Genomic DNA, 27,822 nt, shown 5'->3' with positions numbered 1-27,822 from the left:
TGAACAGAAAAAAGACAAATTAATCGGTAAAAAGTCTTTATTTTAGAGTTTCATCAATTTGCTAATTGTTCTGCTTATTATTGGAACAATCAAACTTGTAGATAATCCTAAGGGTTCCCCTATAACTCGGATAAGCGAGGTTCCACTCTAATTACTCTCTCTTATCACGTTCCTCGCTCTTGTAATAGATGACCACTAACCCAAATGATAAAAATAACTTTTCAATTACGAAAACATATTGTTTTCGACCACTGGGGGTTCCTTTATCTCCAAAAAACACGATATCAAGCCCCACGATAACCTTCCAAGCCACATGTTGCGCAACAACTGTGCGTAACCATCCGAAGACCTCATCAAAGTCAATTGCAAATTGATAAGATTTTATTCGTTCAAAAGTGCCTCCTAGTGCTTGCACCACTTCCAGCTCTTTGTAACTCTGATTCTTGAAGACAGTTTAATCAAAATGAGTGAAACTATTGACTACAACAACCCCTATTGCAACTATCGATCCCCCCTGAGCACCAGGTATGCCAGCAAGGAAATGCAGTACAATTTCAGCGACCAGAAGAAGTTTTCCACTTGGAGACGACTCTGGATCAACCTGGCCAAAGCAGAAAAGGTAAGTCCTTCCCCTTCCTCGAGTATTTTGTTTTTTGTGAATCGGAAAAACTGAGGTTATGTGGCCTTCAACTTTGCAAAAACAACACTTTGCGACTTTTTGTAAGTTTTTGCCTTACACGGGCAAAGATACTGGTACGAAGCTGAGTAAAAAATCAAGTCGAGGCATAATCAGGGGAATAAAAAGAAAAAAGTTCAATAAATGTGAGGCGAATTGTTGGTTGCCTACCTCAATCCTCAAAGTGCAGTAATTTTTAAGATATTTAAATAAGCATAAAATACCAATTTTTTTTATTAAATAACATACTTAAAGGCACATACAATACAAAATATCTGTTACGTCATTTTTTCGGTATAAATCAATTAGGGTTTGGCCCTTCAACTTGGAATTCCACCGCTTTTTGGATGTTATAAACCAGGTCTAGGCCATAGAGCAGCGAGTTTACGTAACTTAGCAAAGCTTGGAGCAAAAGAAGGGCTTTGGGAAGTCCCAACCCCGAGTCGCGGAACGCAGTGCTACACCAGATCGTTGTGGTCACAGTGGCGGAAATGAAATACAGAATCATCCCAACCGATAGGAAAACTCTAACAATTACGTTAGGCATCGCTTGTTCGAAAACATAGCTTATTATAATAACAGCAGTGATAATTATGTAACTGCCGAAAACAACGTTCGGGAAACAGGCAAACACCACAGTCTCGGCCGAGATCGTTATTCCTTGGGTGTACAATCCCACACAAATAATGGCAATTAGCTGTAAATAACAGAATAATTATGTAACAATTCTAAAAACAGCCTTACCAGTTGAGCAATCTTTAAACAAAAATCTTTACTATAGAAATTAAACGTGGACGGCTGGAGATTCGGGGTCACGTTGATGTCGGAATCGACGCTGAAAAACCGCATCAGGGCTTTTTTGCGTCCTTCGTCTTTAACTTGTGTTATTTCATCGGCCATTGCACAACTAATGTGTGGAGAGTATTTAAATGTTTACTTTTTCGCACCTTCAGGAACTGTTTATTTACATTAAAACCGTATTGATTCTGATTTCCCAAAAGTATATATTTTTTCGTAAACAACGCCAATATAATAAGAAATCTAAAGCTAACGAAAAGTATTAACCTTAAGTGAAATTAAAACTATTTCTTATAATCATCCGCGGTTCCGGGCAAGTTCCCGGACGTCAGTTTCTGGATATCGGAGGCTCTGAGCATCCGCGTTTCGCTCGTTTGTACCGAATCATTCCCCGTTTCCTTCTGCGTGTGGATGAGACAGTTTCTGTCCCCGCAGATGAAGCATCTGTTGCACGAGGGCGAAGTCCTGTCGGGAACGTACTGTAAAAATAGATTAGTCACGGTTTATTTAAATTTGGACGCGTTTACTTCGCTTGAAGTCGGTTGGGACGAACTACTCGACCGAATGTTGTGTCTTGACGGCGGTTCCGTCTCCACATCACATTCCGAAATGGTCTGCAGGGGCGGTTTATCCGCCGGTTCCGCCGCCTCTTTCGCACTTTTGCACGCCTGGCAATTGCAGTCTTTCTTCCCGCACGGCCCTTTGGGCGATTTTGGCGGCGAACCGCTTTGAGAAGTTTCACTTTGGCTGAACGTCCCTTGAACGGTTGTCGCTTGTTGGTAGTGAATATTTCCACAAACGCACGGTTTCTGGACGTATTGCTGGTGCACCACAGTTGGCTGCTGCTGCCACTGCGGCTCCGCGCTTTTGACCGGCCGTGGGGGCGCATCCCTGCGCTGGGGGCTCGATGGTGCACTTTGACTTTGCTGCTTGTACAGCGGGCACTTCGGTACCATTCGCGTGGAAACGGCCACGGTTCGGGAACCGGTACTTGGTGCCCGTTCTTTCCTGGGGGAAGTGGGAGGGGAGGGGCGCCTTTGGGGCTTCATGCAAGTTTGGGCCGGGCAGTAGCGCGGGGTTACTGGTTTGGGTTTGGGGAGGTAGGGGCAAGTGGGGGGAATCTCCTCCTTCTGGGAGGGGCATATTTGGAGTTTTGGGGCGGAGCTAGTAGCTGGGGTTAGTGGATAGGTGCTTTCGTAACACGGAGGTCTGGAGGGTGTTAGTGATCGGTTTGATCTGGGGATTGGCGTTTGCTCGCTGGGGTGGTTTGGATGCCCAGGGGGTGATAGCAACGATCTGGTTGCCCGGGCTTGGTCGCTGGGTGCTCGAGGGGGTGTTAGTGATCTAGTGGACCTGGCTTGGTCGCTGGGGGGGCAAGGGGGGGTTAACGATCTGTTTGATCGTGGTTGGTTGCATGGGGCACATGGAGGTGTTAGGGATCTACTTGATCTGGGTTGGTCGCTGGGTGGCCGAGGGGGTGTTAACGATCTGTTTGATGGTGGTTGGTTGCATGGGGCACAAGGAGGTGTTAGGGATCTACTTGATCTGGGTTGGTCGCTGGGTGGCCGGGGGGGTGTTAACGATCGAGCGGATCTGGGGATGGTCGGTTGGTGGCATTCACAGCATGGGGGTCGTGACTGTGTTGACGATGTGGCCGATCTAGGGATGGACCTGTGGTCGCTCCCACTGTCGTAATATGGGGTTCGACAGGGAGTTGAGGATCGAGTTGATCGAGGGACACTGTGGTCGCTTGATGGGGGGGTCTCTCTTGGTTTGAACTGCCGGCTACTATCAATCCTCGACTGGATACATCTCGGTTCATAAGTCTGGACCGGTGGTCTTGATTCGTATTGTTCCTCGGGTGAGGGTCTGCTCCAGACAGGTCCTGACCCCTGTCTCGGTAAATCATCATCGTCATCGTCCCGAGTGTACAACTGGCCGTCATACTCATACATGATTTGTCCAGACGGAGTCTCAATTTTTTTCGCAGGAGTACCGTCACATAGGTACAACCCATCTTCACTACTGACTTGTTCCCCAACTCTGCGTTCCTGGAACTTGGTTTCCGACTTTGTGGTGTATTTAGCCGACTGTCTTTCGTAAATTCGGTTCACTTCTTTTTCCCTATCATCCTCAAAACCAACCGGGGTACCGTCACTCGAGTATAGGACACCTTGCGGTGACTCGTATACAAAACTCCCGCCTCCTAAATCAATCTCATTGAGCGGGGTACCATCAGCGGTTATCAATTTTCCATCGCAACATCTATAAACATCTTCGACTCTTCGACCATCGGGTGTGTACCAAACCCCGTCTCGCGACTTGAGCTTGTGGGTGTCCACCCGTTGCTGGGTACTCTCCTTCACCACCTCCGTGTACGACTCAGCTTGGGAAATAATCGGGATCCCGTCTTTGGTGTACATAACACCGTTGGAGTCCTGATAGAGAGTTTCCCCGTTCTGGTCTTGCAGCGGAATGAGAGGAGTACCATCCGAAAGGTAGTAGTTGCCATCAGGCCCTCGCCGGATGTTCCCGGAAGTCGATCGTTTGATAATCTGGGAACCGGAGCTCCGGACCCCTACCGGCTTCCGGCACGTGGGGGTCCGACAGGGCATGCAAGGCGCGCCTGCTGGACTTGGTAACGGAGTTGCGTCCTTGGACATAGGGAAAGTACCACCGTACGAAGTGGTCACTCTTTGTTTCTGCTCGATTATTTTCTCTTCTTCGGTTAATTTTCCCCCGTGTACTGTACGTTTGGTTTCGTACATGCGGTCCATGAAGCGGATTTCGCGGGACGATCCAGGAGTCAGGTCTCTGGATAGGGCAGACGCGTCGATTTCCCTAGAAGATCCGGGTTCTAGGTGTGATGATTGTGAAGGCCCGGTTTCTTTCGACGCTTGTGGCTTCACTTCCTCGTGTGATGATTTCACTGGTTCAGGGGGTACATCTTTAAAGGATGTCTCTTTGGAGACCGTCGAGACCGTACTTCTGGTGTGTTTTGAATCGCTTGCGGTCACTTTTTCTTCCTCTGCTGGTTTCAAGGCTGATTTGCTAGGTTCGGATACAACGTGTCTTGATATAACCACGACTGGTTCGGGTTCGTACTCTTCCGGATACACTTCGTTTTGTCGCTTTTGGAACGCACTGCAATTTCAACTGTAGCTGGTTTTTTAAGTCATGTTTGATTATTACTGTAAAATAAGTATGGTGTCTAGTAGAAAAATGATTGCGGTCACGGCGTAGGCAACTACACCCAGGATTAGCAGGACGTGTCCGAACCCCGTTGCTATTATTAAACCGACACCGAGGAAAAAAAATAAGGCCCCAGTGATCGTAAAGAGAGTCCAAGCGTTCCAGTAAATTGGTCGCGCGTATGATGTTGCTATCACATCGTAGACTGTTATTATGACAAAAGCCGCGGCCGTGAATGTTAGCAGGATTTTGAACGCTATGTGCATATCGTGTATTTTGACGTCGATAGCGGCTGCGAGTGCAATACACACAAGACATAGCACCTAAAAGGGTCTAAAAAGCTTGGCTTCGTTAGTTTTTGGCTACTCACAGCTTCGACAACTCTCACCGGATTTACAACGTACTTTACGGGTTTGTAGCCTTCGAAAGGATATTTAAAAAAGTGATACATTTCGCGGATTTTTGTGCGGGTGACAGCGTTTGACTGCAGTCATCGCATCCTTTGATATGTCAGGGCATAAATAAAAGTCGTGTAATAAAAAATCTGTATTTATTTATGTACAAATGGACGGATTTCGATAATTGTGAAAAATATACAAAACCTAAACTAAACTACAAGTAACAGAATTATAAATCCTGGCGCCTCCTTCTGGTGAAAAAGGCCTCCAGGAGGAAAACGCCACAATTGGCGAAAGCAAAGCACACGGAAACGGTCATCATGGTTAGTAGGTACTGTCTGGGGTGGAAAATGTCCCTGGCCAGTCTTATGCGGTCAACTAGGAGCAGAACCCCGGTGATTAGAAACAATGCGGCACCAATAACATCGAAGACGATTATAGTGATATAAGGGATGCGATCGCCGATTGCTCGCCCAGCCAACAACACGACATTTATCAACATATATCCGGTATAGGCGGTGTACATGACCCCAGTATGGTGCATGTAATTCCCTCCCAGATGGATCTCATTAGCCGGCTCGAATATAAACCCCAAACACACCACGCAGATTAACTGCAAAGAAAAAAATGTCAATTGTGTCTGAATTGACTTCGCATTACCTAGTTAGAAATCTTCCTGACGGCGAACTGTGAGAACTGCATCGACTGCAAACACTATAGCATTGACAAAAGCGAAAATCACAGAGACTACAATCATTGTTAGTTGGGAACTGATAGGGGAACCGTAGCGTCTCATGTACGCCGATCGGTCAACTATCAGCAAAACACCGGTGGTAAGGAAAAGACCGGCGCCACAGACGGAGAAAAGAGCAGAGGTTTTGTACGGAATTGTGGCTTCGAGGTAATAGCTAGTGAGGAGTGTTAGGGTGATGAGGATGTAGCCGGTGTATGCCGTGTACATGATGCCTATGTGGTGCAGGTCGCTGTTGCCAATGCCCATGGTCTTGAGCGCGTCGAAAACGGTGCCGATACAAATTATGCAAAGCAGCTGAAAGAGATTATTTTAATCATTTCCAACACTACGTAAAGACGACTTTGTCAATTATTTCCTAGATTATGTGCTCGCAAGTGCATAAAATTTTGGATACAATTGGATACACTGATACAATTATTTTTTATTTTTTTATCAGATTTTTTTTACTGAAATAAATTTCTTGAAATGTTATTATTATTATTATTATTATTATTATTATTATTATTATTATTATTATTATTAAGTATTTTGGTCCCAATCCGCCAGTGCTTTTGGGCTTTTTGTTTAAAGTTTTGCTGCTCTTTTGTTTCCTCCTCTTTATTATTTTCCACTTCGGCCAACATTGTGATTTTTTTTTCGGCACGTCGTAGACCGATTCGATTATCCACTTTTGCTCCAAGTGAGCGAAATTCGAGTTAAATTTTGTGTGCGTAAGTCGCTTAAAATTATCAATTTGTGTTCTGAGATTTTTGCAAACGCAGCGAATACGGTTGAAGATACAAAAATGTGAAAGGGACGAGGTTGTAGAGAATTAAATTTTCTACAAAAAAGTCTGCAACACCATATTTCTATCTTCAACGGTTTAGGTATAAATTCACTTACTAATCCTTGAGTACCGACAAAATGGAGGAAATCCGACGCTTGAGCGTCTTTGAATGACTTTGGGGCCTAAATGATTGAAGATAGGGATATGGTGTCGCGGACTTTTTTGTAGGAAATTTAATTCTCTACAACTTTCTTTCTGACATTTTTCTTGCATCTGTAACCGTATTCGCAGCGTTTTGAAAAATATGGGGCAGAGTGCAAATTGGTAAACGTTTGAAATTTTTTTAAATATAGTTTAGGATATAATTTTTGCATTATTTTTATTTCCTACTATTGAGAATTGACTGCTCTATCTGCTGGTATTTTTTTATTTGCCTTGTGCTAACAGTTATTTAATTACAACTATTTTTATAAATTCATTGCTCTGAAAACTTGAACAGTAATGGAACAACTGCGCCTCTGGTGACAATAACGGGACTGTTGGGGACGGGGACGATTTATTTGTACGCCGTTCATCCTAAGTTTTAGGTATCCGTAGTCAGGACAAGCAATTTTATTATTACTATTATTATTATTATCAAAGAATTACGGTGTTTACTTTACTCCACATTTACGAGGCATAATTAACAGTTTTTTAAAGCAGACACTATTAAAATTGATTGCTTGTGTCGGAGTTAATTGGTCCACTTACCAGCTCCAGTATTTTGGTCCCAATCTGCCAGTGCTTTTGGGCTTTTTGCTTAAAGTTTTGCTGCTCTTTCGTTTCCTCCTCTTTATTATTTTCCACTTCGGCCGACATTGTGATTTTTTTCGGCACGTCGTAGACCGATTCGCGATTATCCACTTTTGCTCCAAGTGAGCGAAACTCGAGTTAAATTTTGTGTGCGTAACGCGCGAGTTTCTTCCAAAGACTGTAGACAATGAATGAGACAACTACTTTAGTAATAATTTAATCGACATTAACCCTTGGGACATTTAATTGGTAGTCAACTCCCACGTAATGACTCGTGTGATAGGTGACGCATTGTTTATTATTACAGAAACGAACTTTTCGGGAGTTTGAAAATTATTTCATTTCGCGGAAAAAGTCAAAACCCATGATAATGGCGTTTGCAGTAACACAAGCAGCGAGGAGAAACACGGCGAAATTTCCCTCGTGTTTTATTCCCACAATGAATTGGTAAATTGCCGAAGCCAAGCACAGAACGAATCCAATAAACAGGAACAGTAATTCGAACATGTGTTCAGTTGAATCAAATAGGTAGACTATTAGGAAAACTAGCATTATTATCAGGTATCCAGCCGTTGTGACCACTATCAGTTCGTGGTGGTGTCTCCAGTGTGTCGCCACACCGGACTCGCCATAAGTTTCGGTTTCCGCAGACCATAATATCACAGCGACCAGACACAAAATCTACAATTTTCTTTAAAAAAATTGGGAAAAATTCTGATAAAACGTACCGCTACGATGAGTTTGAAATAAAATGCAGGTTTTTTAAACTCTTCTTTCATGTTTGTTTGATTTTTAATCTGACAGGAGGGGGAGCTTACTGGATTCAAATAAAATGAGCACAAAATTTCAAAAACTTTATTTTTTAAAGGCGATGAAAAAGTCAATAGCCATTATAACACCAGCAGCAATCATCCCAATGCATAATATGAAAGCGGCAAAATTCCCGGAGTTGTCGATGTCGTAAACTAGTTCGATTATCCCACCTACAATATTCAAAACGCATCCACAGCCAAGGAACAACAGTTCGAAGAGTTTTTTACTGTTGTCTATGAGGTAGATTATGATGAACACCCCCAGGATTAAGACGTAAACGGCTGTGGCAACTACTATAAGGTCGTAGTTACTACCTGATAGTACTTTAGAATGATGAACTGTGACAATGTTGCCGTATGAGGATGAGGAGTAACTAACCAAGTTGGCACTCCACATTATAACACACAGCAAACACAAAATCTGTAAAAAAGGAAAGTTATCGCTAATAACTGCAAAACAATTACGTACGAATGCAATTAACTTGAAAAGGAAGTTGAAATCTTTAATGAGGGATGAAATATCTTTACCCATTTTGGAAGTTTGAATTTCTGTCACGTTGATGTTTGGCTCAAGGCAAACTGATTAAAATCTTTTAGGATTTTTTCAGGGTCTGTTTGCATATTATCAACTGAAAAATGTTAAAATCGTTATTTCTTATGTTGGATCAAGACAGAATAGTTTTTGTCGACTGCCCAAATACCAAATTTCACAAATATAACAAACTGAAAAGGTGCCGACTAAAATTTTTGTGAGAAACGTTGGAAAAAACTGAAATTTGCGCTTCGTCCCGTATTTTTCAAAACGCTGCGAATACGGTTAAAGATACAAGAAAAATGTTTAAAAGAAAGTTGTAGAGAATTAAATTTCCTTTAAAAAAGTCAGCGAGACCATATCTTTATCTTCAACGGTTTAGGCCCTAAAGACGCTCAAGCAACGGATTTCCTTCAATTTGGTTAAGTAATGGGAATTTATACCTAAACCGTTGAAGATAGAAATATAGTGTAGAGGACTTTTTTGTAGATAATTTAGTTCTCTACAACTTCGTTCCTTCCAGTGTTTTATATCTTCAGCCGTATTTGCAACATTTTGATAAATAAGCGAGAGTGCGCAAAAAATTATCGCTGAATTTGTGTTCCACCTGATATTTTTGTAAACGCAGCGAATACGGTTGAAGATACAAAAAAATGGAAGGCACGAGGTTGTAGAGAATTAAATTTTCTACAAAAAAGTCCGCGACACGATATGTCTATCTTCAACGGTTTAGGTATAAATTCACTTTCCAATACTTGACCACCGACAAAATGAAGGAAATCCGACGCTTGAACGTCTTTGAATGACTTTGGGGCCTAAATGATTGAAGATAGGGATATTATGTCGCGGACTTTTTTGTAGGAAATTTAATTCTCTACAACTTTTTTCCTGACAAATTTCTTGCATCTGTAACCGTATTCGCAGCGTTTTGAAAAATATGGGGTAGAGTGCCAATTGGTAAACGTTCGAAATTTTTTTAAATATAGTTTAGGATATAATTTTTGAATAATTTTTATCTCCTACAATTGAGAATTTACTGCTCTATCTACTGCTGGTATTTTTTTTATTCTCTTTGTGCTAATAGTTATTTAATTACAACTATTTTTATAAATTTATTGCTCCGAAAACTTGAACGGTAATGGAACAACTGCGCCTCTGGTGACAATAACGGGACTGTTGGGGACGGGGACGATTTATTTGTACGCCGTTCATCCTAAGTTTTAGGTATCCGTAGTCAGGATAATGAATTTTATTGCGTATAGATAACAGAAAGTAAAAAGGCATATCTTTATTAATTCAGTGAAACTTTCCAACACATTTTACATTTTGCGTCAACACTTTATTAAAAATGTGAGGGAAGTTCCTAGTTACGTACATAAAAAACAATGGCATAAATATATCTAATATGAAGTGAAACTTATTACAAAATTTGAACTTAATCTAACAGCATAACTTGTGTAAAACTAAATCTACTTCGAACAGTTGTCATACTCGGCAGTCAATGCTTGACCCGTTTACAATTTCGCTTTGATGACAAAAATGACAGACAAGACTGTATCGATGAGGTACGCCGCTCCATTCAGTATACACAAGGCCCCCATAGCCAGCCCCACCTGAAACAAATCAAATAAAAAAAATAATTAATCACCCACCAATTACCTCTCTTTCGGAAGCCGTTGTTTGGTACTTATGTTCCAAGAGGTAACCACTCCAGTAGTGAATCGCAGTGGCCCCGATGGCAACCCACAGAAAAACCCCAATAATGTTCATCAAAATGTCGGTAAAAGTGCTGAAACGTTAATATAGCCACAGGCCAAATTTTCCTTAAATTACAAACTTTTTGTGGTCGGCCGTAGCAAAGCATAAACTTATGATCGAAACGCATGTGTAAATAAAATATCCAACGAAAATCCCCGATGCTACGATTTCAGCATCCGGGTTTTTCTCCTCGTTCAAGTTCCAAGTGCCTCCAACTCCCAGAAAACCGCCGCTAAAGCCGGTGCGGTACAAGATAATGATGATCAAGTTGAGGACCTGAAAAGTGGCACAGTTGAAATAAACACGGTGTGGCAAGTCGTACAATATTTACTCTGTCAATAGTAAATGGAGTAACTTGGGCTAATTATGAAATTAGGCGGAATTTCAATCATTATTATGAATGAAGGAAGAAATAGGGTGACTGTGGCCAGGTCTGAGTCAATTGGAGTCAATTGATGCCGTTTCACAATTAAGACTAGGCGTGTTATCGTCAATTGGATAAAAGTTTACAAATAATAAGATAAAGGGTTTATTAATTGTTGAGTCTCAAATGCTACGAATTTCAGTCAGTTTTTACGGATTATGACCGTGGAAGGAATTCATTTGGTTTTACTATTATCTGAACAAATATGTTTTCGACAAGGTCTATTGTCATAGCCTAATTACCGCTACACTGATTATTTTCTGTTAATACTCGCGTGTAACTAAAGTTTTATGAACCTTAACTCGAAAATAGTTCAAAAAACTTGGTTCCAAATACAAAGAAACACGCCCAATTGTGTGACAAAGGTGTCTGATTCATAAAATAGATAAGACTTGATACGGGAATAACTCCCACGTTTGGCTAATTGTACAAACCACTCACCAACTTGAGGATTTTGAGGATTAGGGCCCCCACAGTTTCAATGCTCGTCATTGTCGGAATTCGCCCTTTGGGACACAAAAAAACGCACTAGCTTCGCACACCTACAGTTTCTCCACCTGTCTCGATCGAAATGAGGCAAAAAGATAAACTGTATCACTGATAAGATAAGTATTGTTTTTCCAGTGATGTAAGGCTGATGATTCAAAAATTCTATCGATTTCAAAATCAAATTAACTCATGGCTTAATAAATCGCATGACTGTTCTTGCAGGAATTGGGGCTGGACATCAGCGATGCCCAAATCGCCGAGATGGAGAGAAATGTGCACAATATCAATTTCGCGGAATGTGCGGAAGAGGAGAAATTGACGAGGCACGATGTTATGGCCCACGTGCACGTTTTCGCAAAACAGTGCCCGACAGCGGCACCCATTATCCATCTAGGGGCGACCTCGTGCTTCGTGGGGGATAACACGGATTTGATTGTTATCAAGGATGGGTTGGAGCTGTTGCTGCCAAGGGTTGCGGGGGTCATCCAGAATTTGGCCCGCTTTGCCGAACAGTACAAGTAAGTAGTGAGTCAGTCACTGTTTGCTATCGGCGTGTAAACATCACCAAAAATTAATTCTAATGGTTGTTTGCCACTTCCGACTTTTATTGTCGTGACACATGTTTTAAATGTTTCTGATTCATTCCCCGCATAAATTGCAAAGAACTGCCCTAATATATTATCATCAGAAAATTCTTTTTCCTAAATTCGTAAAGGCGAGTCTGCTAAAAGTATTTTTTACCGTGTCTGAAAAACACAGAAATCAGACTACGCGTTATTTTTCACTATACATTTGATTTTTTTAAAATATTTTTTTTGATAATTAATAATTATTAAAAACTTTAAATCCCTTCGTACCCGGAACAGTTGCCTGGAGCGGCTTCGGGTTTTGACGAGAAAATAGATATTTACACTTTTTTTAATTTTTAAACGACGATTACGACGAAACTATTAGAGCTAGGAGAAAATACTTTTTTCCATCGTGAAGAGCACATTAAAATCTATCAGATAAGATGGGTTTTAATTGATTATGAGACACTTTTAAAATTGGCCATTTTTCATCTTTAACAAATATATCAATATTTTTATTTTTTCAATTACGGCAAAACTATTCGAGAAAGTCAAACTATGTTGGCTCTAGCTAATGTAAAATGACCCGGGGAATCGACTGGCGTCGAGAAAATTGCCAAATTCCCAATAGTTTCTTAGTTATGAATTTTTTTAAATTCCACCAATTTCTGCTTTCATCTGCAATTTTCTCGAAAACTATTAGTCGGTGAACAATAGTCTTTTTTGAAGAAGATAGATAATAACGAGAGCTTTCTAACGATAAGAAACTTCATAGGGTTATCTCTAATAGTTCCGGAGTTACTGCTCGATGAATGTACCGGGTACCGAAAATCGGCCAAAATCGCGACAAAAATAGGAAAAATCAAACATCAAAAAATTGTTCATATAAACTTGTTTGGACTTTTCACAACTCAAGTGGGTTGTAAAGGCATATAAAAGTCCATAAAACTTTGCTAGAGTGTGTTTAAAATTTTCATTTTTAACAAATATTTCAACGTTTTCATTTTTTTAATTACGGCAAAACTATTCGAGAAAATAGAACTACGTTGATTCTAGCTAATGTAAAATGAGCCGGGGAATCGACTGGCGTCGAGAAAATTGTCGAATTCCCAACAGTTTTTTAGTTATGAATTTTTTAAAATTTTACCAATTTTTGCTTTCATCTTCAATTTTCTCGAAAACTAGTAGTCGGAGAACAATAGTCTTTTTTGAAAAAGATAGATAATTTAAAGAGCTTTCTAACGATAGTAAACTTCGTAGGGTTATCTCTAATAGTTAGGAGTTATTGCTCGATGAATGTTCCGGATACCCGGAATCGACCAAAATCGCGACAAAAATTGGAAAATCAAACATCAAAAAATTAAAGCAATTGACTTTTTTTGCACTTTTAAGAACTCGAGAGGGTTGTAAAGGCATAAAAAATTCCATGAAACTTTGCTGGTGCTAAGTTAAAAATAACTCTTTAATTTCGTGAAGGTAAGTGACATAACCAATAAAATTTTAGGCAAAAAATTCAAAATTCTAATTTTTTTTAAAACTGGTATACGTACAAAGAGCCGTAAAATTTAGTCGAATAAACCGTTTTGCTCTATGGCTTTTAGTTTCCGAGTTATAAATTTTTTAATAAATAACTCGGCGCATCCACCATTTTTCAAATTAAAATAATTTTTTAAATAAGTTTTCAAGTAAGCTAGTGTTGTAAAAGTGGTGGTATAATAGGTAAAATGAGCCGCAAAATTCAATGAAAAACTCGCTTTGGTCCTAAGACTTTTAGTTTTTGAGTTATGAATTTTTTATTAAAAAAATTGAAATGTTTTTGTAGCCGGAACCGGTGCCCGGAACGACTTCGGGTTTTGACGAGAAAATAAACAATTTCAAGCTCTATCTGATGTTGTTTTGATTTTTGCTCTAGTAAATCTTATAGTTTCTGAAAAAAAACGCAAAATGTTTGCTATTTTCTTTATTAGCAAAAAATGCCAAGTACCATTAAAACATTAAAGCTTTGCTAAATGTCATGGGTTTTAAAACACATAAAATTAACCGTAGATTTAAGGTTTCAAATAAGTAGGTAATCACAAATAAAATTTTATCCATAAAACTTTGCTAGAATGAGTTAAAAAAAATGTTTTTTCATTTTTATGAAGGTAAGTGCCTTGACCATTAAAATTTTAAGTAAAAAATTTAAAACTTTATAACGTAAACTAAGTATTTAATAGCCTAACAGCAAATGCTGATTTATTTGTGATTATTTGTTTTTGTTTGGTATCATTAGTATTTGCTTAATTCTTTATAAACTGAAAACTATTCGTAAAAATATCAATAACAGAAAAACAGTACGTAAAAGCAACAACAGCGTTTATAGTTTAAATTAGTGACGTACAGCTACCAAGGAAGAAGTACTAACGTCATAATTACACTAATATTGTTAACGTAGGCACTTAATTAAAGTTGATTAACTTAATTTTGAAGTTTGTTGTTGTATAATTGCTTTTTATTTGTAATATATATGCAAGTGGGCAGATTAAACCATTCCATTTCAAAAATAATAGTTTTCTGCAAAAAAAATTATCATAAATGCAAATGTGGTGTTTGCAAAGGTTTAAAATGTAATTTCTGTATTCCGTATGCGAGACACATTCTATAAATCGTGACATAGAATACCAATAGTGTTATCTCCACTCTAAAATAGCCGTAATTGCGACGATAGATATGAGTTTGTTACCTTCTGATAAAAAGCAAATGTCAATAAAAATTACTAAGCACAAAAGTATTTGATAAGGCAGCAAAATCTGTTCTTTTATTTTTCAGACTTATGAGAGTATGATTCTTGAACCTGTTTTATTTCCCTACAATATTAATAATTTTCATTTGGTAATTATTGCAACTATAAGGAAAAACATTGTTAATGTTCACAATTTCCTCTAATCTTTTAACATAGCATTGAGATAACAGTTTTCACCGAAATTTTTGCTCACTTGTATTTGTAAAAAATGAAACCTCCCAATGACATCCTTTATTAGTTTTATTGCTTCTTTATATCAAAGATAAGTTGTACAAATATTCAAGCAAATAGTAGGAATATTATGGTACTAACCCACCTCGCACTAAACATTTGGCGGCCACCTAACTCCGACTCAAAATTTCCAGATCCCTCCCAACGCTGGGCTTCACCCACCTCCAACCCGCCCAACTGACCACCGTCGGCAAACGCGCCACGCTCTGGCTCTTCGACTTCCTCCTCGACGAGGAGGAATTGCGCCAAATCAAGGCCAAGCTCCGCTTCCGCGGCGCCAAAGGCACCACCGGCACCCAGGCCTCCTTCCTCCAGCTCTTCGACGGCGACGGCACCAAAGTCCGGAAGTTGGACAAACGCGTCGCTGAATTATCCGGCTTTGCCAAAACCTACCCGGTCACTGGCCAAACCTACACGCGCAAAATCGACCTCCAGGTCGTGGGGGCGCTCTCCCATCTAGGGGCCTCCGTCCACAAGATGTGCTCCGACTTGCGCCTCTTGGCCAACATGAAGGAAATCGAGGAGCCATTCGAGACGACGCAAATCGGCAGCAGCGCCATGCCCTACAAGCGAAACCCTATGCGGTCGGAACGGTGCTGCGCCCTCGCCCGGCATTTGATTTCCCTGCACTCGAACGCGGCAAACACGCATGCCGTCCAGTGGCTGGAACGCACTCTGGACGACTCGGCCAACAAGAGATTGACGCTCCCGGAGGCGTTTCTGAGCGCCGATGCCGCGCTCATGGTTCTGGAGAACATAACGCAAGGCCTGGTCGTGTACCCGAAGGTGATCGAACGAAGGATCATGCAGGAGCTGCCCTTCATGTCCGCGGAGAACATAATCATGGCCATGGTGAAGAAAGGGGGAGATCGGCAAATTTGCCACGAGAAAATCAGGGTTTTGTCGCAACAAGCGGGCGCCCAGGTGAAGGAACACGGGAAGGACAACGATTTCCTGGATAGGGTCAAGGCGGATAAATACTTCCAACCAATCGTCGGGGATTTAGCCACGATCCTGCAACCGTCCACTTACATAGGCCGGGCGGCGGAACAAGTCACCGAGTTTTTGCAAGAGGAGGTTGCCCCAATCCTCCAAATGTACAAGAATCAATTAAAGGAGCACAAAACCATCACTCTGAACATATAGTTGTGTCGTTTTATCAATAAAGAGTCGCTCGTTTTTTCTTGTTTTATTTTACAAAATACAATCCAAGACCCAAAAAGCTGAATTTCGTGATGGGTGATGTAATAAATAAAATGATGGACAATGCGCAATAAATACTAGAACTTAAGACTAATCACTGGGGAGGAGGGTGTTCTCCAAGCACGCCGGTCCCTGACTTGGCCAGTTGCAAGCGCCCAGAGTATTGTCGAACGTAAGGTGGACCGGACAGTTGAAAACATGCAGTGTGAACCGGTTTTTGGTGCAATCCCACCGACAGGCGTAGAATTTGTTGCACTGAGTCGGGTGTCGGAAGAGCCCAGCTCTTTGACAGTCGATCGTTCCTTGCAACTTTTCGTTGCGACTCCTCCAACCGCCGGGGCCGTAGCGGTCGAAGGTGCGGCTTTCGACCGACGTTTTGGCCAGTTTTGCGTCATCGTCAGTCACTGCGTTTACGACAACAGCCGGGGTTACTGCTTTCTTGACGAAGATTTCAGCGGCTTGGGTCACCGGGGAGTCGTACAGGACGGTGGACGTGGCAGGTCGGACGCGGACGCGTCTCCTGGTGCTGTAGGTGGGGGAGGGGGTCGGTTCGACTATGTGACTAGTGGTGCTTTTGATGTAGATTTCGGGGGTCGGGGTTATGTCGAGTTTTTGGGGCTCGTATTGGTAGTTTTCCACAACAACGCCCTCGTTGTTGTCATCGACAACGTAACCATCGTCATCATCATCTTCTACAACAATTCGCAACTTCTTCTTGCGAAGTCGTACTGTGTTTGACGTGCAGGTGCATTGTGCTCCTAGTTTTGCCGAGAGTAACGGGTGGAAGTCATTGACTTTGATTATAGTCTTCGGTCTTGCGACTTTTACAACCGGCCTGCTGGTCGAAACCAGTTCTTCCTCAACTGGCAAGTAGGTACTACTTGGAGTCACCTTGACTCGTGTTCTCGGCGGCAAATACCCACGTGTTGTGGCTTCTGGTACTACGTAAGTTTCAGTTGGTAGGCTTGTAACTTTAACTCGTGTTCTCACTGGCAAATATTCACGTGTTGGTACTTCTGGTACTACAGTTGATAGACTTGCAACCTTAACTCTAGGTCTTGACGTTGTAACTTTTACAACCTCTGGTACTACATATGCCTCGGTTGGTGCACTAGTTGTCACCTTGATCGGCAAGTAGTCACGTGTTGGTGTAGTTACTTCAATTGGTGCAACATAATTTTCAACAACTCGGGGTTGCGAGGTGAACGAGTACTTGACTATTGGTCGGCTTGTCGTAACCACTGTTGGTGTTACTATTTTAGCCGGTGGTACGTAACTCGCAATTTTGTTGTATTCGTTAAGCGAACTGAAAGCGTATTTTGAAATCGGTCGACTTGTTGAAACCGTTTCAACAACTGGAAGTTGCGTTGAGTAGACCACGGGTTTAGGAGTTGAGTGCAGTCTACTGTCGTAGAAAGTAAACGGTTGTTTGGCGGCCACAACTTCGGTAATAGTGGACGCAAACGTCGGTTTTGGAGTTGATTGGACGTAGGTGTAGTCGACTATAGCTTTCGGAGTTGACACTTTGACAAAAGCGGGTTTTTCTTCAAAGCGCACTGCTGGTTTATCGTAGATATAACCAGAATCAACACTATATTGTTGTTTATACTCATATCGTGGAGTTGTCGATACCACAACTGGTTGTTTGTACTCAAATCGTGGTTGTTCCACGTATTGGTAATTGGTTTGTTGTCCAGTAACGTACGCCTTCTTCTTTACAAATGGTACTTCCTCAACCGGTTGACGATTTTCGTAAGACGTTACAACCGGAGCTGGTTCTTCCACGAACGGAACCACTGGTTTTGGATAATCGTAACCTTGCACATTATTTGTAAAACTGAAGCTGGAAACAACAGCTGGTTGTTTCTGGACGTAGATTTCGGGTTTAGGTGTAGAGGAGACATAAGTGGTTACCACAGGTTTCTGAGTGTACGTAACAACTGGTTGTTTTTGGACAAAGATTTCAGGTTTGGGTGTGGATACGTAAGTGGTGACGACAGGTTTTTGAGTGTATGTAACCACAGGTTGTTGTTGGAAGAAGACTTTAGGTTTGGGTGTAGATGCGTAAGTGGTTACTACAGGTTGTTGTTGGAAAAAGACTGCAGGTTTAGGTGTAGATGCGTAAGTGGTTACTACAGGTTGCTGTTGGTAGAAGACTGCAGGTTTAGGTGTAGATGATACATAGGTGGTTACGACAGGTTGTTTATGTATTAAGATTTCGGGTCTGGGTGTAGACGAAACGTAGGTGTTTACAACAGGCTGTTGTACGTAAACTGCAGGTTTGGCAGTCGATGGTGCGTTGTACGTGTAGCTAGTAACCACAGGTGCTTGTTTTTGGACTACAACGGGTTGTACCGTTGGAGCCGCGTAACTATAACTTGAGAATACGGCAGGTTGAGTGTAACTCAGTCTGGTAACTGAAGCTGGCGTTTCTTCAAAAGCAATTGCAGGTTTCGGGTATGAATATCCAAGGTTAACTGCTGATTTCACCACGTTCTTGTAGTTGTAAGTACTAACTGGTGTTTGGTAATTATAGGTTGAATAGACTGGTTGAGTGGCTACTACGGTTTTTTGTACTGCTGGTTGTTGATACGTGACTACAGGTCTTTCGTCAAAAACAATTTTAGGTTTTTCGTAATGATAACCTTCACTGTTGCTTGATATACTAAAACTGGATACAACAGCTGGTTTCTGGTGGACGACAGGAGTAACTACAGGTCTGATAGTTGATGATGGTAAATTGTAGGCGGTTACTTCAAGTTGAGGTTGAACAGTTTCATGTTTCTGGTAATTTAAAAATGATACAGCTTGTTGTTTGACCACTGGTTGAATAGGGGCAGGTGTTGATGACACGTAAACTTGTGGTTGTTCAACAATTACTGGTTTGACTGTTGTTGACGGTACGTTGTAAGACGTTACATGGATTTGCGGTTGAACAACTGGTTGAACTTTGTGTACAACCACAGGTCTAACGGTTGACGGAGTTGAATAAGTGAAAGACGATACTGCTTCTTGTTTGTAAGTTTTCACCGGTACTTCTTCAAAAGCTACCGCTGGTTTAGGATAAGTGTAACCTTCAGTCTTGTGAATCAAATCAACATTTTGATAGCTAAAGCTACCACCGGTGGTTTTTACTGGTACTTCTTCAAATTTAACAGCAGGTTTGGGGTAGTCGTACCCAACAAAACTTTCTTTTGCAACAACTGGTTGAATATCAATAGGAGCCGGTGTTGAAACAAATACAGGTTTCTCATACGTTGTAACCACAGGTTGAATGTTAACTTTTTCAACTACTACTGGAGCTGGTGTTGATGATACAATTACAGGTTTTTGATATGTTGTAACTACTGGTTGGACATGTTGTACAAACGAAGTTGTGACTGGTTTCTGATATGTGGTTACGACTGGTTGAACTGGTTTTTGATATGTAGTTACAACCGGTTGTACGTTCACTTTTTCAACAAGTAGTGGTCTTTGTGTTGTTGAAACAAATACAGGCTTTTGGTAAGTTGTGACAACTGGTTGAACACTAGCGATATTTTGTTGGACGAAGGAGGTACCAGTTGATACAGACTTAACTGGTCCTTCAACAAAAGCGACTGTAGGTTTAGGGTAATGATAACCATCCTCTACTGCAATTGTTGACGGAGTTGATGAGACAAAATTGACGAAACTGTCTGAAATATTCGCAAAACCTCTAGTTCCATGTGACGAGGACTGGAGTTTGTACTGCAGTTCGGGCACGTTTGCGACAACTCCACCGTTGTAGCTTTCAAATCCTGAGGCAACTTTAAGTGCTGGTACTGGAACGGAAGTTACAGTAGGGATGGAGGAGACAGCAATTGGAGATTGGGTCACGTGGGCTACTGTATCGGCATAATTGGTTTGAACACCGTCAGTGGCTACTCCAACTGCTGAGTATCCTCCTCCGACGATATTTATACTTCCGCTGGTACCACTTCCATAGGTGGTTCCAGTGTTTCCATGATATTCAACAGAGGATTTAGCGCTATCATAACCAGAGACTGCAGCTCCTTGTGCATAGGCACCAGCTTGTTGATTTACCAAAACAGCTTGTTGGTAATTTTCTGCAAGACCATTGACTAGATGGGCATTGGCAGTATCGATGTAGCCAGTCTTAGCTCCATCAACTAGGTGAAGAGCACCCTGATATCCTTCTGCGGATTTAACAGCAGCACCTGACACACCTGTTTCGTAATCTAAATTAGTACCATGTACATAATTAGATGTCTGATCTGAAGCTACATGTCCTTGGTAAAGTCCTGTGTTTACCAAATAAGCGTCACCATTATGAACATGACTCGATCCATGAACAAAACCTTGGGATTTAACCCCGTACCCATCACCGCGATAAAAACCATGTTTTTGTGTACCAATGAAAGATGAACCATCAATCCCTACATTACCCACGTTTGAGTAAGCAAGATTACCATCGGCATATCCAGCCTTGAGGAGTCCGGCACTTTGCAAGGATTGTGCACTTTTGACGGATAATCCTAAGTGATTTATTAAATTATTAAATAATCAAACTAGACTACTAAAAATGTACCTCCAACACCCACGTTGCTATAAACCACAGGCTGTTGCAACGGACCGTGAAGTCCACCAAGAGCTGTTACTCCAAGAACGCCCAAACCATCATACTGATCGAGAGTAACCGATCCTGCACCTCCATAAACCACTTCAGAACCAACTGCATAACCGCTGCCACATTTTGGTACCAACCAAGGCCATTCACAGAGAAGTCTTGACTCGTCGTAAACTAATCCGAAGGGACATCTAAATTCATAGGCGGACAATGGAGATTTTCCGTGGTCCAAACACGCAAAGAACCAGCGACAGTTTTCGGGATCCGCGTAATAACCTGTAATTTGTTATAACATTGTATTTTTCCGTCATTTATTATGCTTGAAAAGTTAAAAAAATAACCATTAAACCATTGACGCTGATTGTTTTTTATTATTATTTCCTATTTTCTCGACCTTTCTGTTGTGTAATAGTTTTAAATAAAAATTAAAAAAGCAACTATGCTAACCATTACACCACCATCGCCGATGGTTTTTATTTATTTCACATTTCTGTTGTAATAATTTTGTGTAATTATTTTAAATCAAAAATAAACTCCTGCGATGGCCGAGAATCGAACTCGGATCAAGTGCTTGGAAGGCAACTATGCTAACCATTACACCACCATCGCTGATGGTTATTATTTGTTTCACATTTTTGTTATAATAATTTTGTGTAATGGTTTTAAATTAAAAATAAACTCGTGCGATGGCCGAGAATCGAACTCGGATCAACTGCTTGGAAGGCAACTATGCTAACCATTACACCACCATCGCCGATGGTTTTTATTTGTTTCACATTTCTGTTGTAATAATTTTGTATAATGGTTTTAAATTAAAAATAAACTCTTGCGATGGCCGAGAATCGAACTCGGATCAACTGCTTGGAAGGCAACTATGCTAACCATTACACCACCATCGCCGATGGTTTTTATTTGTTTCACTTTTCTGTTGTAATAATTTTGTATAATGGTTTTAAATTAAAAATAAACTCCTGCGATGGCCGAGAATCGAACTCGGATCAACTGCTTGGAAGGCAACTATGCTAACCATTACACCACCATCGCTGATGGTTATTATTTGTTTCACATTTCTGTTGTAATAATTTTGTGTAATGGTTTTAAATTCAAAATAAACTCGTGCGATGGCCGAGAATCGAACTCGGATCAACTACTTGGAAGGCAACTATGCTAACCATTACTCCACCATCGCCGATGGTTTTTATTTATTTCACATTTCTTTTGTAATAATTTTATTTAATGGTTTTAAATTAAAAATAAACTCATGCGATGGCCGAGAATTGAACTTGGATCAACTGCTTGGAAGGCAACTATGCTAACCATTACACCACCATCGCCGATGGTTTTTATTTGTTTCACTTTTCTGTTGTAATAATTTTGTGTAATGGTTTTAATTTAAAAATAAACTCGTGCGATGGCCGAGAATCGAACTCGGATCAACTGCTTGGAAGGCAACTATGCTGACCATTACACCACCATCGCCGATGGTTTATATTTGTTTCACTTTTTTTTGTAATAATTTTATTTAATGGTTTTAAATTAAAAATAAACTCATGCGATGGCCGAGAATCGAACTTGGATCAATTGCTTGGAAGGCAACTATGCTGACCATTACACCACCATCGCCGATGGTTTTTAGTTATTTCACATTTTTGTTGTAATAATTTTTTATAATGGTTTTAAATTAAAAATAAACTCGTGCTATGGCCGAGAATCGAACTCGGATCAACTGCTTGGAAGGCAACTATGCTAACCATTACACCACCATCGCCGATGGTTTTTATTTATTTCACATTTCTGTTGAAATAATTTTGTGTAATGGTTTTAAATTAAAAATAAACTCGTGCGATGGCCGAGAATCGAACTCGGATCAACTGCTTGGAAGGCAACTATGCTAACCATTACACCACCATCGCCGATGGTTTCTGGTTATTTTATGAATCACAGCTATTTAGTAAATAATACCGTGCAACGGTTTTAAGTGAAATCAAATTGGTGAGATATTCGAGAACTGAAGAAATTTGAGGCGAATTTATAATTATATTTTGCTTGTGCTCAAATAAACTAGAAGTTGTACAATAAAATAAAACAGAGAATTAATATTTAATTGAAGAAGTCAGCAAATTATTTGTAGTAAGTATAGTTGAGGCATAAAATTTATTCAATGAGCTCAAGAACAACGTAATATTGGTGAGTAATGCAGAAAGTCCATTACATATGAAGCCTGTAAAATAATTCTTTCACTTATGCACGACTAAATCGCCGATAAATAAATAAAATACCATCAGTAGCTCAGCGACAAAAAGTGTTACAAAATCGCTTTACATAATAGGAATTTCCAAATGCACTCAAAAAAAAATCAGATTAACATCCTCCTCTCACCTGGTTCATTGGGACAAACGAATCTTTCCCTCGGCACGGGCGCAATTTCACTACTTCCGGCACAAGCAGAAGCATGCGGCAAACTTCCGGGCCAAACACAAACCTCCACTCGACTATCAAAAGCCAGTCCTGCAGGACAATCGAATTCGAAAACGCTAAACTCGTCGGAAAGTTGGTCGAACTTGACACAACGGTAGAACCGGCCACAGGACCGCGGATGGACGAAATACCCTTGCCGCGAACACTCAAACTCCGTCCTTGTATCCTTAAAACCCAAAAACCCATTATTTATAGGAAAAAAAAGCTGCGATGGCCGGGAATCGAACCCGGATCAACTGCTTGGAAGGCAACTATGCTGACCATTACACCACCATCGCACTTGAACGAGTACCTTTCTAATAACGTGCACGTTCCCCTCAACGTCTATAACCCTGGAGATGCGGTAAGGCGACACCTGGATGCTGTCCAGGGGCCGAGCTGGCGTTTCCAGGATCTCGCGCTCCAGGGAGTGCAACACGGCGCCGCGTGGGGCGCGCGCTTGCCGCGACAAACCCGTGAAAGCTGCCTCCAGGAGCGAGCTTTCGCACTTGGTGCCGCCGTCCTGCGAGAGGTCCTTAAGGGCCATTCCGGCCAAGCCCCGGACTCTCGCGTACTTGGCCTTGATGTCAATGCTCGTGGCGTCGTCGAAAGCGATCCACTGGTCTTTACTACAAATAAATCAAACGAAATTGAAGATTAGTCGCACTTTCGCTCAATTTCTATTTTTGTGGCGCCCTTTGAAAAAAACAATTAAACACGCATGCAGCGAGTTATGAAAGAACGTTTTTAATTGCTCCTGATGAAAGACATTCAACGCACTATTTCAAAAGCCGAACCTATTCGACTCCGAATACTCGCTGAGTGCAGGTGTGTCATGGTAAATTATTATTGTATAAGATTATAGACTTTCGCAATTTGCTCCACTTTGAGACTTAGAAGCAGGCACCTAATACGACATTGCCCCTGGTGGCTGCTCTACCATGAATTCGGACCGTGGCAGTGGCAATAAACAATCGCCAAATCACTCGAATTGATGAAATACTGCCGGGGGCTATTTAAAAATTACTCGCTTCTTTCACACCTATTGCTGCAAATTATTATAATCGGCTTTAAAAGTACCTAAATATGTAGGACCCAGTCTGGTCCTGGTCCCGCTCCAGCGTCCAGTTCCCGCCATTCCCCATAACACTGCAAAGCTCATCTCTCGTAATTGACTGGACTTCCAGCGCCGGACTCCCCGGAGCTGTGTGTTTCTCGTCCTGGAGCTTGAACTTGAAAGCTTGGACGGGTGCTGTTATCACCAGTTTGGACAAAGGGGCCCCCAAGCCGCTCACCAGATCCACCACGGAATCCTAGGAAAAACCAACCGCCCATGGTCATTTTTCCCACCCAAATGGGCATAATTGCGATAACCCGGATCTATTTTATGAATATTTATGGTGACATGGTAACAATTTGCGAGGTTGTTATACTCGGAGCCTTTTACGGACAATTACGTAAGTTCGTCTGGATAATGTTTCGGTTTATAAAAGGACAAAAGGTGTAGGCTTTTGTTGGTTTTTGATTGTATTTATGTGAAATATAGAAATTAATTACTCAAAAGGCGTAGCCTTGGCTTATAATAAAAGAGTCCCACATTTTCAAAAAATAAACAGAAGCTGTTTGAATAAAAATGAGTAACTAACTACACGTTGGTGGCTTGGAGGTAACGGAATATAAAACGTACATATGTACACATCACCTTGTCTGCATAATCTGATTTATTATTCCGTCACAATGGACAAGTCATTTACAAATTTTAGACGAGACAAGAATTCTGGGCGATAGTATTGTTGATTTTTGGAATTATCTAACACTGGAATCGTCTTTTCGAACAATAGGGAGTGAAGGAGAATTTCCAATTAGTATTATTCACGCCAGATGCTTCGCGATAGTGCAGAGGCACAAAACCGTTCCGCTTTAGTTGCATTGTTACAATTCATCACAGACCGGAAAATTTTTAATCGCGCCGGAAGAATATTCAAAAATAGCAATTTTTCCAAATCACTTTCACTCACAGTATTCTGCATGTCCCAAAGGCCGGAAAGCCGGCTGGGGTGGAAAGTGACGTTCTTGGAAGCGCCAAGGAACGCTGTTTGCAGGATGAACAGATCGGCATTTTTGCTCAAAGCCTTAAAGTCGTAGTATTTTGCCAAGGTCTCGGCTTTTGAAGGCACAGAAAGGACGATGGACAAGTCGGCGCCGAGCTTGCTTCGGACGGTCGAGATGAAGTCGCTGATGTCGTTTTTCGAATCGAGTTTCTTCAGGTTGATTTCAATACCGTCCACTTTACTGCTTTTCAGGAGGTTGACCAAGCCCTGCAAGAGGAGAATAAAGCCAAAATAAAAAAATTTTCGAAAAGCTTTATTAATTCTAGCCACGTTAATAGCTCTAGAAAAATAAACACAAAAAAATAAAATATATTTTTATGACCGTTCCCAAAGCTTTTATAAATTTGAAAATCCTTTGATAGAAAAACATTATTTTTTACTTTTTAGTGCATCTTTAAAATAAGAGCTTTTTTCTAAAAAAAATTTTTTTATTTTTTTATTTATTGCTTTTTGTTTTTTACTTATTCTAAACGTCTTTTTTCCCATTTATGGAGTATTTAACCTCATAGGATTGTATTGTCACGCAGATTACGTAAGTATGCAAAATTTCAATTCATTGGGACAACGGGAACCCTTTCAAACTTGACTCCCAAAATATGAAACAGACAGACAGGCAACAAAGCAAGTTAAATAAAAGTTTTTAAAAATATGAAGAAACAATTCAAATTTATTACTTGTCGTGGGTGAAGCATGAGATATTAATGCAAAATCGATGGAATAAAAATGGAAACGCGATTTCTAGTTTAATTATTCGCTAATAAAAAATGAGTTTATTTCTATTTTTTAGGGCGTGTGCTTATAAGGATGGTCACCACGCGTTTAATTAAACAAGCGTCATTAAAAATGCAACTTTTACTTTTATTGAGCTCCTTTTAATGCCGTTATTTTGAGTAATTTTCAAAGATTTTTTAAAAATTTGCCTCAAGGGTCAAACTCGTGTCGTGTTAACTTGAACCAATTTAAAATAATTACTATCACTTTCATTTTATCTATTCTTTATCTACTCTTACTTTTAATGCAATATTAATCACGCTAGTGGACACTCACCTTTCCATTGTCATTTTTCTTTACCTTATATGTCAAAATCGCTTAAACTTTCATCAAAATCAGCCTTGATTCCTCACATAATTTTCTGTGGCATTTTTTCGGCCATCGCTTGATTTATTATTAATTTTTTAAGTTCATTACCACCAATAAATCGCTGAGATAACTCGATTCAAATATTTAGCACGATCAAGCGCAACTTTAGAGTGACCAGTTTTACGACTAATTTAGCCAAATATAGACAATCAACCGAATTGTAATCAAGAAGCGAAATGTCAGGGAATTTATCTAGACCGTAGTTTTGTTATTAATTTTGTCAGAGAATTCTTTTTCGATTTTTTTGGAAAAAAATTGAATCACTTAGCTTGTTTGGAATAGATTCATTTTTGTAGGCGGTATAAATTAATTTGTGATGCGACCTCAGTCACGAATTTGTGAATAATGAATGAGTGAATTCTCATTCGCTTCACACCTTCGAATTACCTGATTGAATTCGTTGACGGTGATCAAAATTTTGACGCCCTTAGCGTGCTCCCTGAGCCTGTCGATGGCCTTGACGTCGGCGTCCGCCGGCAGGATAACATGTGAACATTTGCAGGAATCGGCCTGAGTCAATTTACTATAATAACAGATCAGTTTCGACTGAGTTTTTTTCGCGGGACAGTCGGCCGTGGCCCCGCAGACCGCGACAAGGATCAAAAATATGGCACTTGAAAAGTTCATTTCGTCAACTTTGATGCGTTTAAACTGGCAAAAGTATCAAAGTCTCGTCATCCCGCGCACATGTGTTGATCTACCGTTGAAGTCACTGCGAAACTGAAAGTGATTTCGCTCTTTTTTGGCGGCCGATCTTATTAAGCCGATCGCCGAAGATTAACTGATCCTTTGGCGGTCACTTGGGCTAATGTAGGGTGCTCTCCCTGAATCGGTAAGAGGGAAAAGTGATTCAGACGCGAGTTTGGTGTTGGTGGCGGTTGGAGGACGCAGCGGTGCTTTTAAATGTCTGCTGGGTATGATTTCATCGGAAAACGGCTGATGTAAGCGCGGGCTCGAATTTGAATGCTAATATATGGATCAATGTGTAAAAATTATTTTTAGGTGAATTGTACGTTTCGATTAATTAAGGCTAACAAGTGTGTAATTAGTTGCAAGCACTTGACTTTGTGGGTGGAAGTTGAGCCGGATCTTTCCTTTTTACTTAAACGAGATTGTTTATAAATATAAACCGCACTTTTTAATTTACAGATTCGAGTAGGTTTTACAAAAAAAATTCTCGTGGAAGTGAACAGTTCTTCGAAATCCTTAGGCAAAATTAATCGGTTTCGAAATCATGATCTCACACAGAACTTTACTGCAATATTATCCATAAACCACTAAATGTGTATTATGCTAATTTTATTTTCAGGTTACACAAAAAATCACACT

The 27,822-nt window shown here is 40.7% G+C and overlaps 6 protein-coding genes and 10 non-coding genes across 20 annotated transcripts; 1 reads left to right on the top strand and 15 right to left on the bottom strand.

Moving 5' to 3' along the window:
- The first annotated feature begins 274 nt into the window (after positions 1-274).
- Positions 275-16,152, top strand: Adsl (Adenylosuccinate lyase). The gene is made up of 3 exons (XM_964700.5): positions 275-619; positions 11,614-11,909; positions 15,108-16,152. The coding sequence occupies exons 1-3, from the start codon at positions 464-466 to the stop codon at positions 16,117-16,119; spliced, it is 1,464 nt and encodes a 487-aa protein (XP_969793.1). The 5' UTR covers positions 275-463; the 3' UTR covers positions 16,120-16,152.
- Positions 931-1,587, bottom strand: LOC135266583 (uncharacterized). Its single transcript, XM_064357644.1, has 2 exons — positions 1,421-1,587; positions 931-1,373 (listed from the first exon to the last, which is right to left on the bottom strand). Exons 1-2 carry the CDS (start codon positions 1,574-1,576, stop codon positions 978-980), a joined length of 552 nt encoding a protein of 183 aa, XP_064213714.1. The 5' UTR covers positions 1,577-1,587; the 3' UTR covers positions 931-977.
- On the bottom strand, positions 1,759-5,170 carry LOC103314052 (hypothetical protein). The gene is made up of 4 exons (XM_015982739.2): positions 5,037-5,170; positions 4,667-4,989; positions 2,002-4,618; positions 1,759-1,953 (listed from the first exon to the last, which is right to left on the bottom strand). Exons 1-4 carry the CDS (start codon positions 5,115-5,117, stop codon positions 1,759-1,761), a joined length of 3,216 nt encoding a protein of 1,071 aa, XP_015838225.1. The 5' UTR covers positions 5,118-5,170.
- Positions 5,200-8,787, bottom strand: LOC103314051 (uncharacterized). 4 transcript variants are annotated; one of them, XM_008198845.3, is made up of 5 exons: positions 8,658-8,787; positions 8,105-8,609; positions 7,335-8,057; positions 5,725-6,112; positions 5,538-5,677 (listed from the first exon to the last, which is right to left on the bottom strand). In XM_008198845.3, the coding sequence occupies exons 3-4, from the start codon at positions 7,440-7,442 to the stop codon at positions 5,729-5,731; spliced, it is 492 nt and encodes a 163-aa protein (XP_008197067.1). In that variant the 5' UTR covers positions 7,443-8,057; positions 8,105-8,609; positions 8,658-8,787; the 3' UTR covers positions 5,538-5,677; positions 5,725-5,728. The 4 variants fall into 4 exon arrangements, with proteins under 4 accessions (XP_008197068.1, XP_008197067.1, XP_064213715.1 ...); XM_064357645.1 differs by having other exon boundaries at positions 8,671-8,785; XM_015982740.2 differs by having other exon boundaries at positions 8,717-8,752.
- Ssk (Snakeskin) lies at positions 9,994-11,505 on the bottom strand. Its single transcript, XM_008198843.3, has 4 exons — positions 11,344-11,505; positions 10,558-10,754; positions 10,380-10,509; positions 9,994-10,333 (listed from the first exon to the last, which is right to left on the bottom strand). Exons 1-4 carry the CDS (start codon positions 11,392-11,394, stop codon positions 10,235-10,237), a joined length of 477 nt encoding a protein of 158 aa, XP_008197065.1. The 5' UTR covers positions 11,395-11,505; the 3' UTR covers positions 9,994-10,234.
- Positions 16,148-27,290, bottom strand: LOC103314049 (uncharacterized). 2 transcript variants are annotated; one of them, XM_015982737.1, is made up of 8 exons: positions 26,881-27,290; positions 25,261-25,560; positions 24,323-24,555; positions 23,556-23,871; positions 23,165-23,429; positions 20,747-21,061; positions 20,628-20,693; positions 16,148-20,384 (listed from the first exon to the last, which is right to left on the bottom strand). In XM_015982737.1, exons 1-8 carry the CDS (start codon positions 27,118-27,120, stop codon positions 16,267-16,269), a joined length of 5,853 nt encoding a protein of 1,950 aa, XP_015838223.1. In that variant the 5' UTR covers positions 27,121-27,290; the 3' UTR covers positions 16,148-16,266. The 2 variants fall into 2 exon arrangements, with proteins under 2 accessions (XP_015838223.1, XP_008197064.1); XM_008198842.2 differs by having other exon boundaries at positions 16,148-20,693.
- On the bottom strand, positions 21,323-21,394 carry TRNAG-UCC (transfer RNA glycine (anticodon UCC)). Its single transcript has one exon. It is a non-coding gene; the product is annotated as a tRNA-Gly (tRNA).
- TRNAG-UCC (transfer RNA glycine (anticodon UCC)) lies at positions 21,468-21,539 on the bottom strand. Its single transcript has one exon. It is a non-coding gene; the product is annotated as a tRNA-Gly (tRNA).
- Positions 21,613-21,684, bottom strand: TRNAG-UCC (transfer RNA glycine (anticodon UCC)). The gene has a single exon. It is a non-coding gene; the product is annotated as a tRNA-Gly (tRNA).
- TRNAG-UCC (transfer RNA glycine (anticodon UCC)) lies at positions 21,758-21,829 on the bottom strand. The gene has a single exon. It is a non-coding gene; the product is annotated as a tRNA-Gly (tRNA).
- On the bottom strand, positions 22,048-22,119 carry TRNAG-UCC (transfer RNA glycine (anticodon UCC)). The gene has a single exon. It is a non-coding gene; the product is annotated as a tRNA-Gly (tRNA).
- Positions 22,193-22,264, bottom strand: TRNAG-UCC (transfer RNA glycine (anticodon UCC)). Its single transcript has one exon. It is a non-coding gene; the product is annotated as a tRNA-Gly (tRNA).
- Positions 22,337-22,408, bottom strand: TRNAG-UCC (transfer RNA glycine (anticodon UCC)). Its single transcript has one exon. It is a non-coding gene; the product is annotated as a tRNA-Gly (tRNA).
- Positions 22,482-22,553, bottom strand: TRNAG-UCC (transfer RNA glycine (anticodon UCC)). Its single transcript has one exon. It is a non-coding gene; the product is annotated as a tRNA-Gly (tRNA).
- TRNAG-UCC (transfer RNA glycine (anticodon UCC)) lies at positions 22,627-22,698 on the bottom strand. Its single transcript has one exon. It is a non-coding gene; the product is annotated as a tRNA-Gly (tRNA).
- TRNAG-UCC (transfer RNA glycine (anticodon UCC)) lies at positions 23,470-23,541 on the bottom strand. Its single transcript has one exon. It is a non-coding gene; the product is annotated as a tRNA-Gly (tRNA).
- Positions 27,291-27,822: the final 532 nt, after the last annotated feature.

The sequence above is a fragment of the Tribolium castaneum genome, chromosome 6, assembly GCF_031307605.1.
Source record: "Tribolium castaneum strain GA2 chromosome 6, icTriCast1.1, whole genome shotgun sequence".
NCBI classification, from domain to species: domain Eukaryota; kingdom Metazoa; phylum Arthropoda; class Insecta; order Coleoptera; family Tenebrionidae; genus Tribolium; species Tribolium castaneum.
Note: the sequence above shows the minus strand (reverse complement) of the source record. Positions and strands in the feature narration are given on the sequence as shown.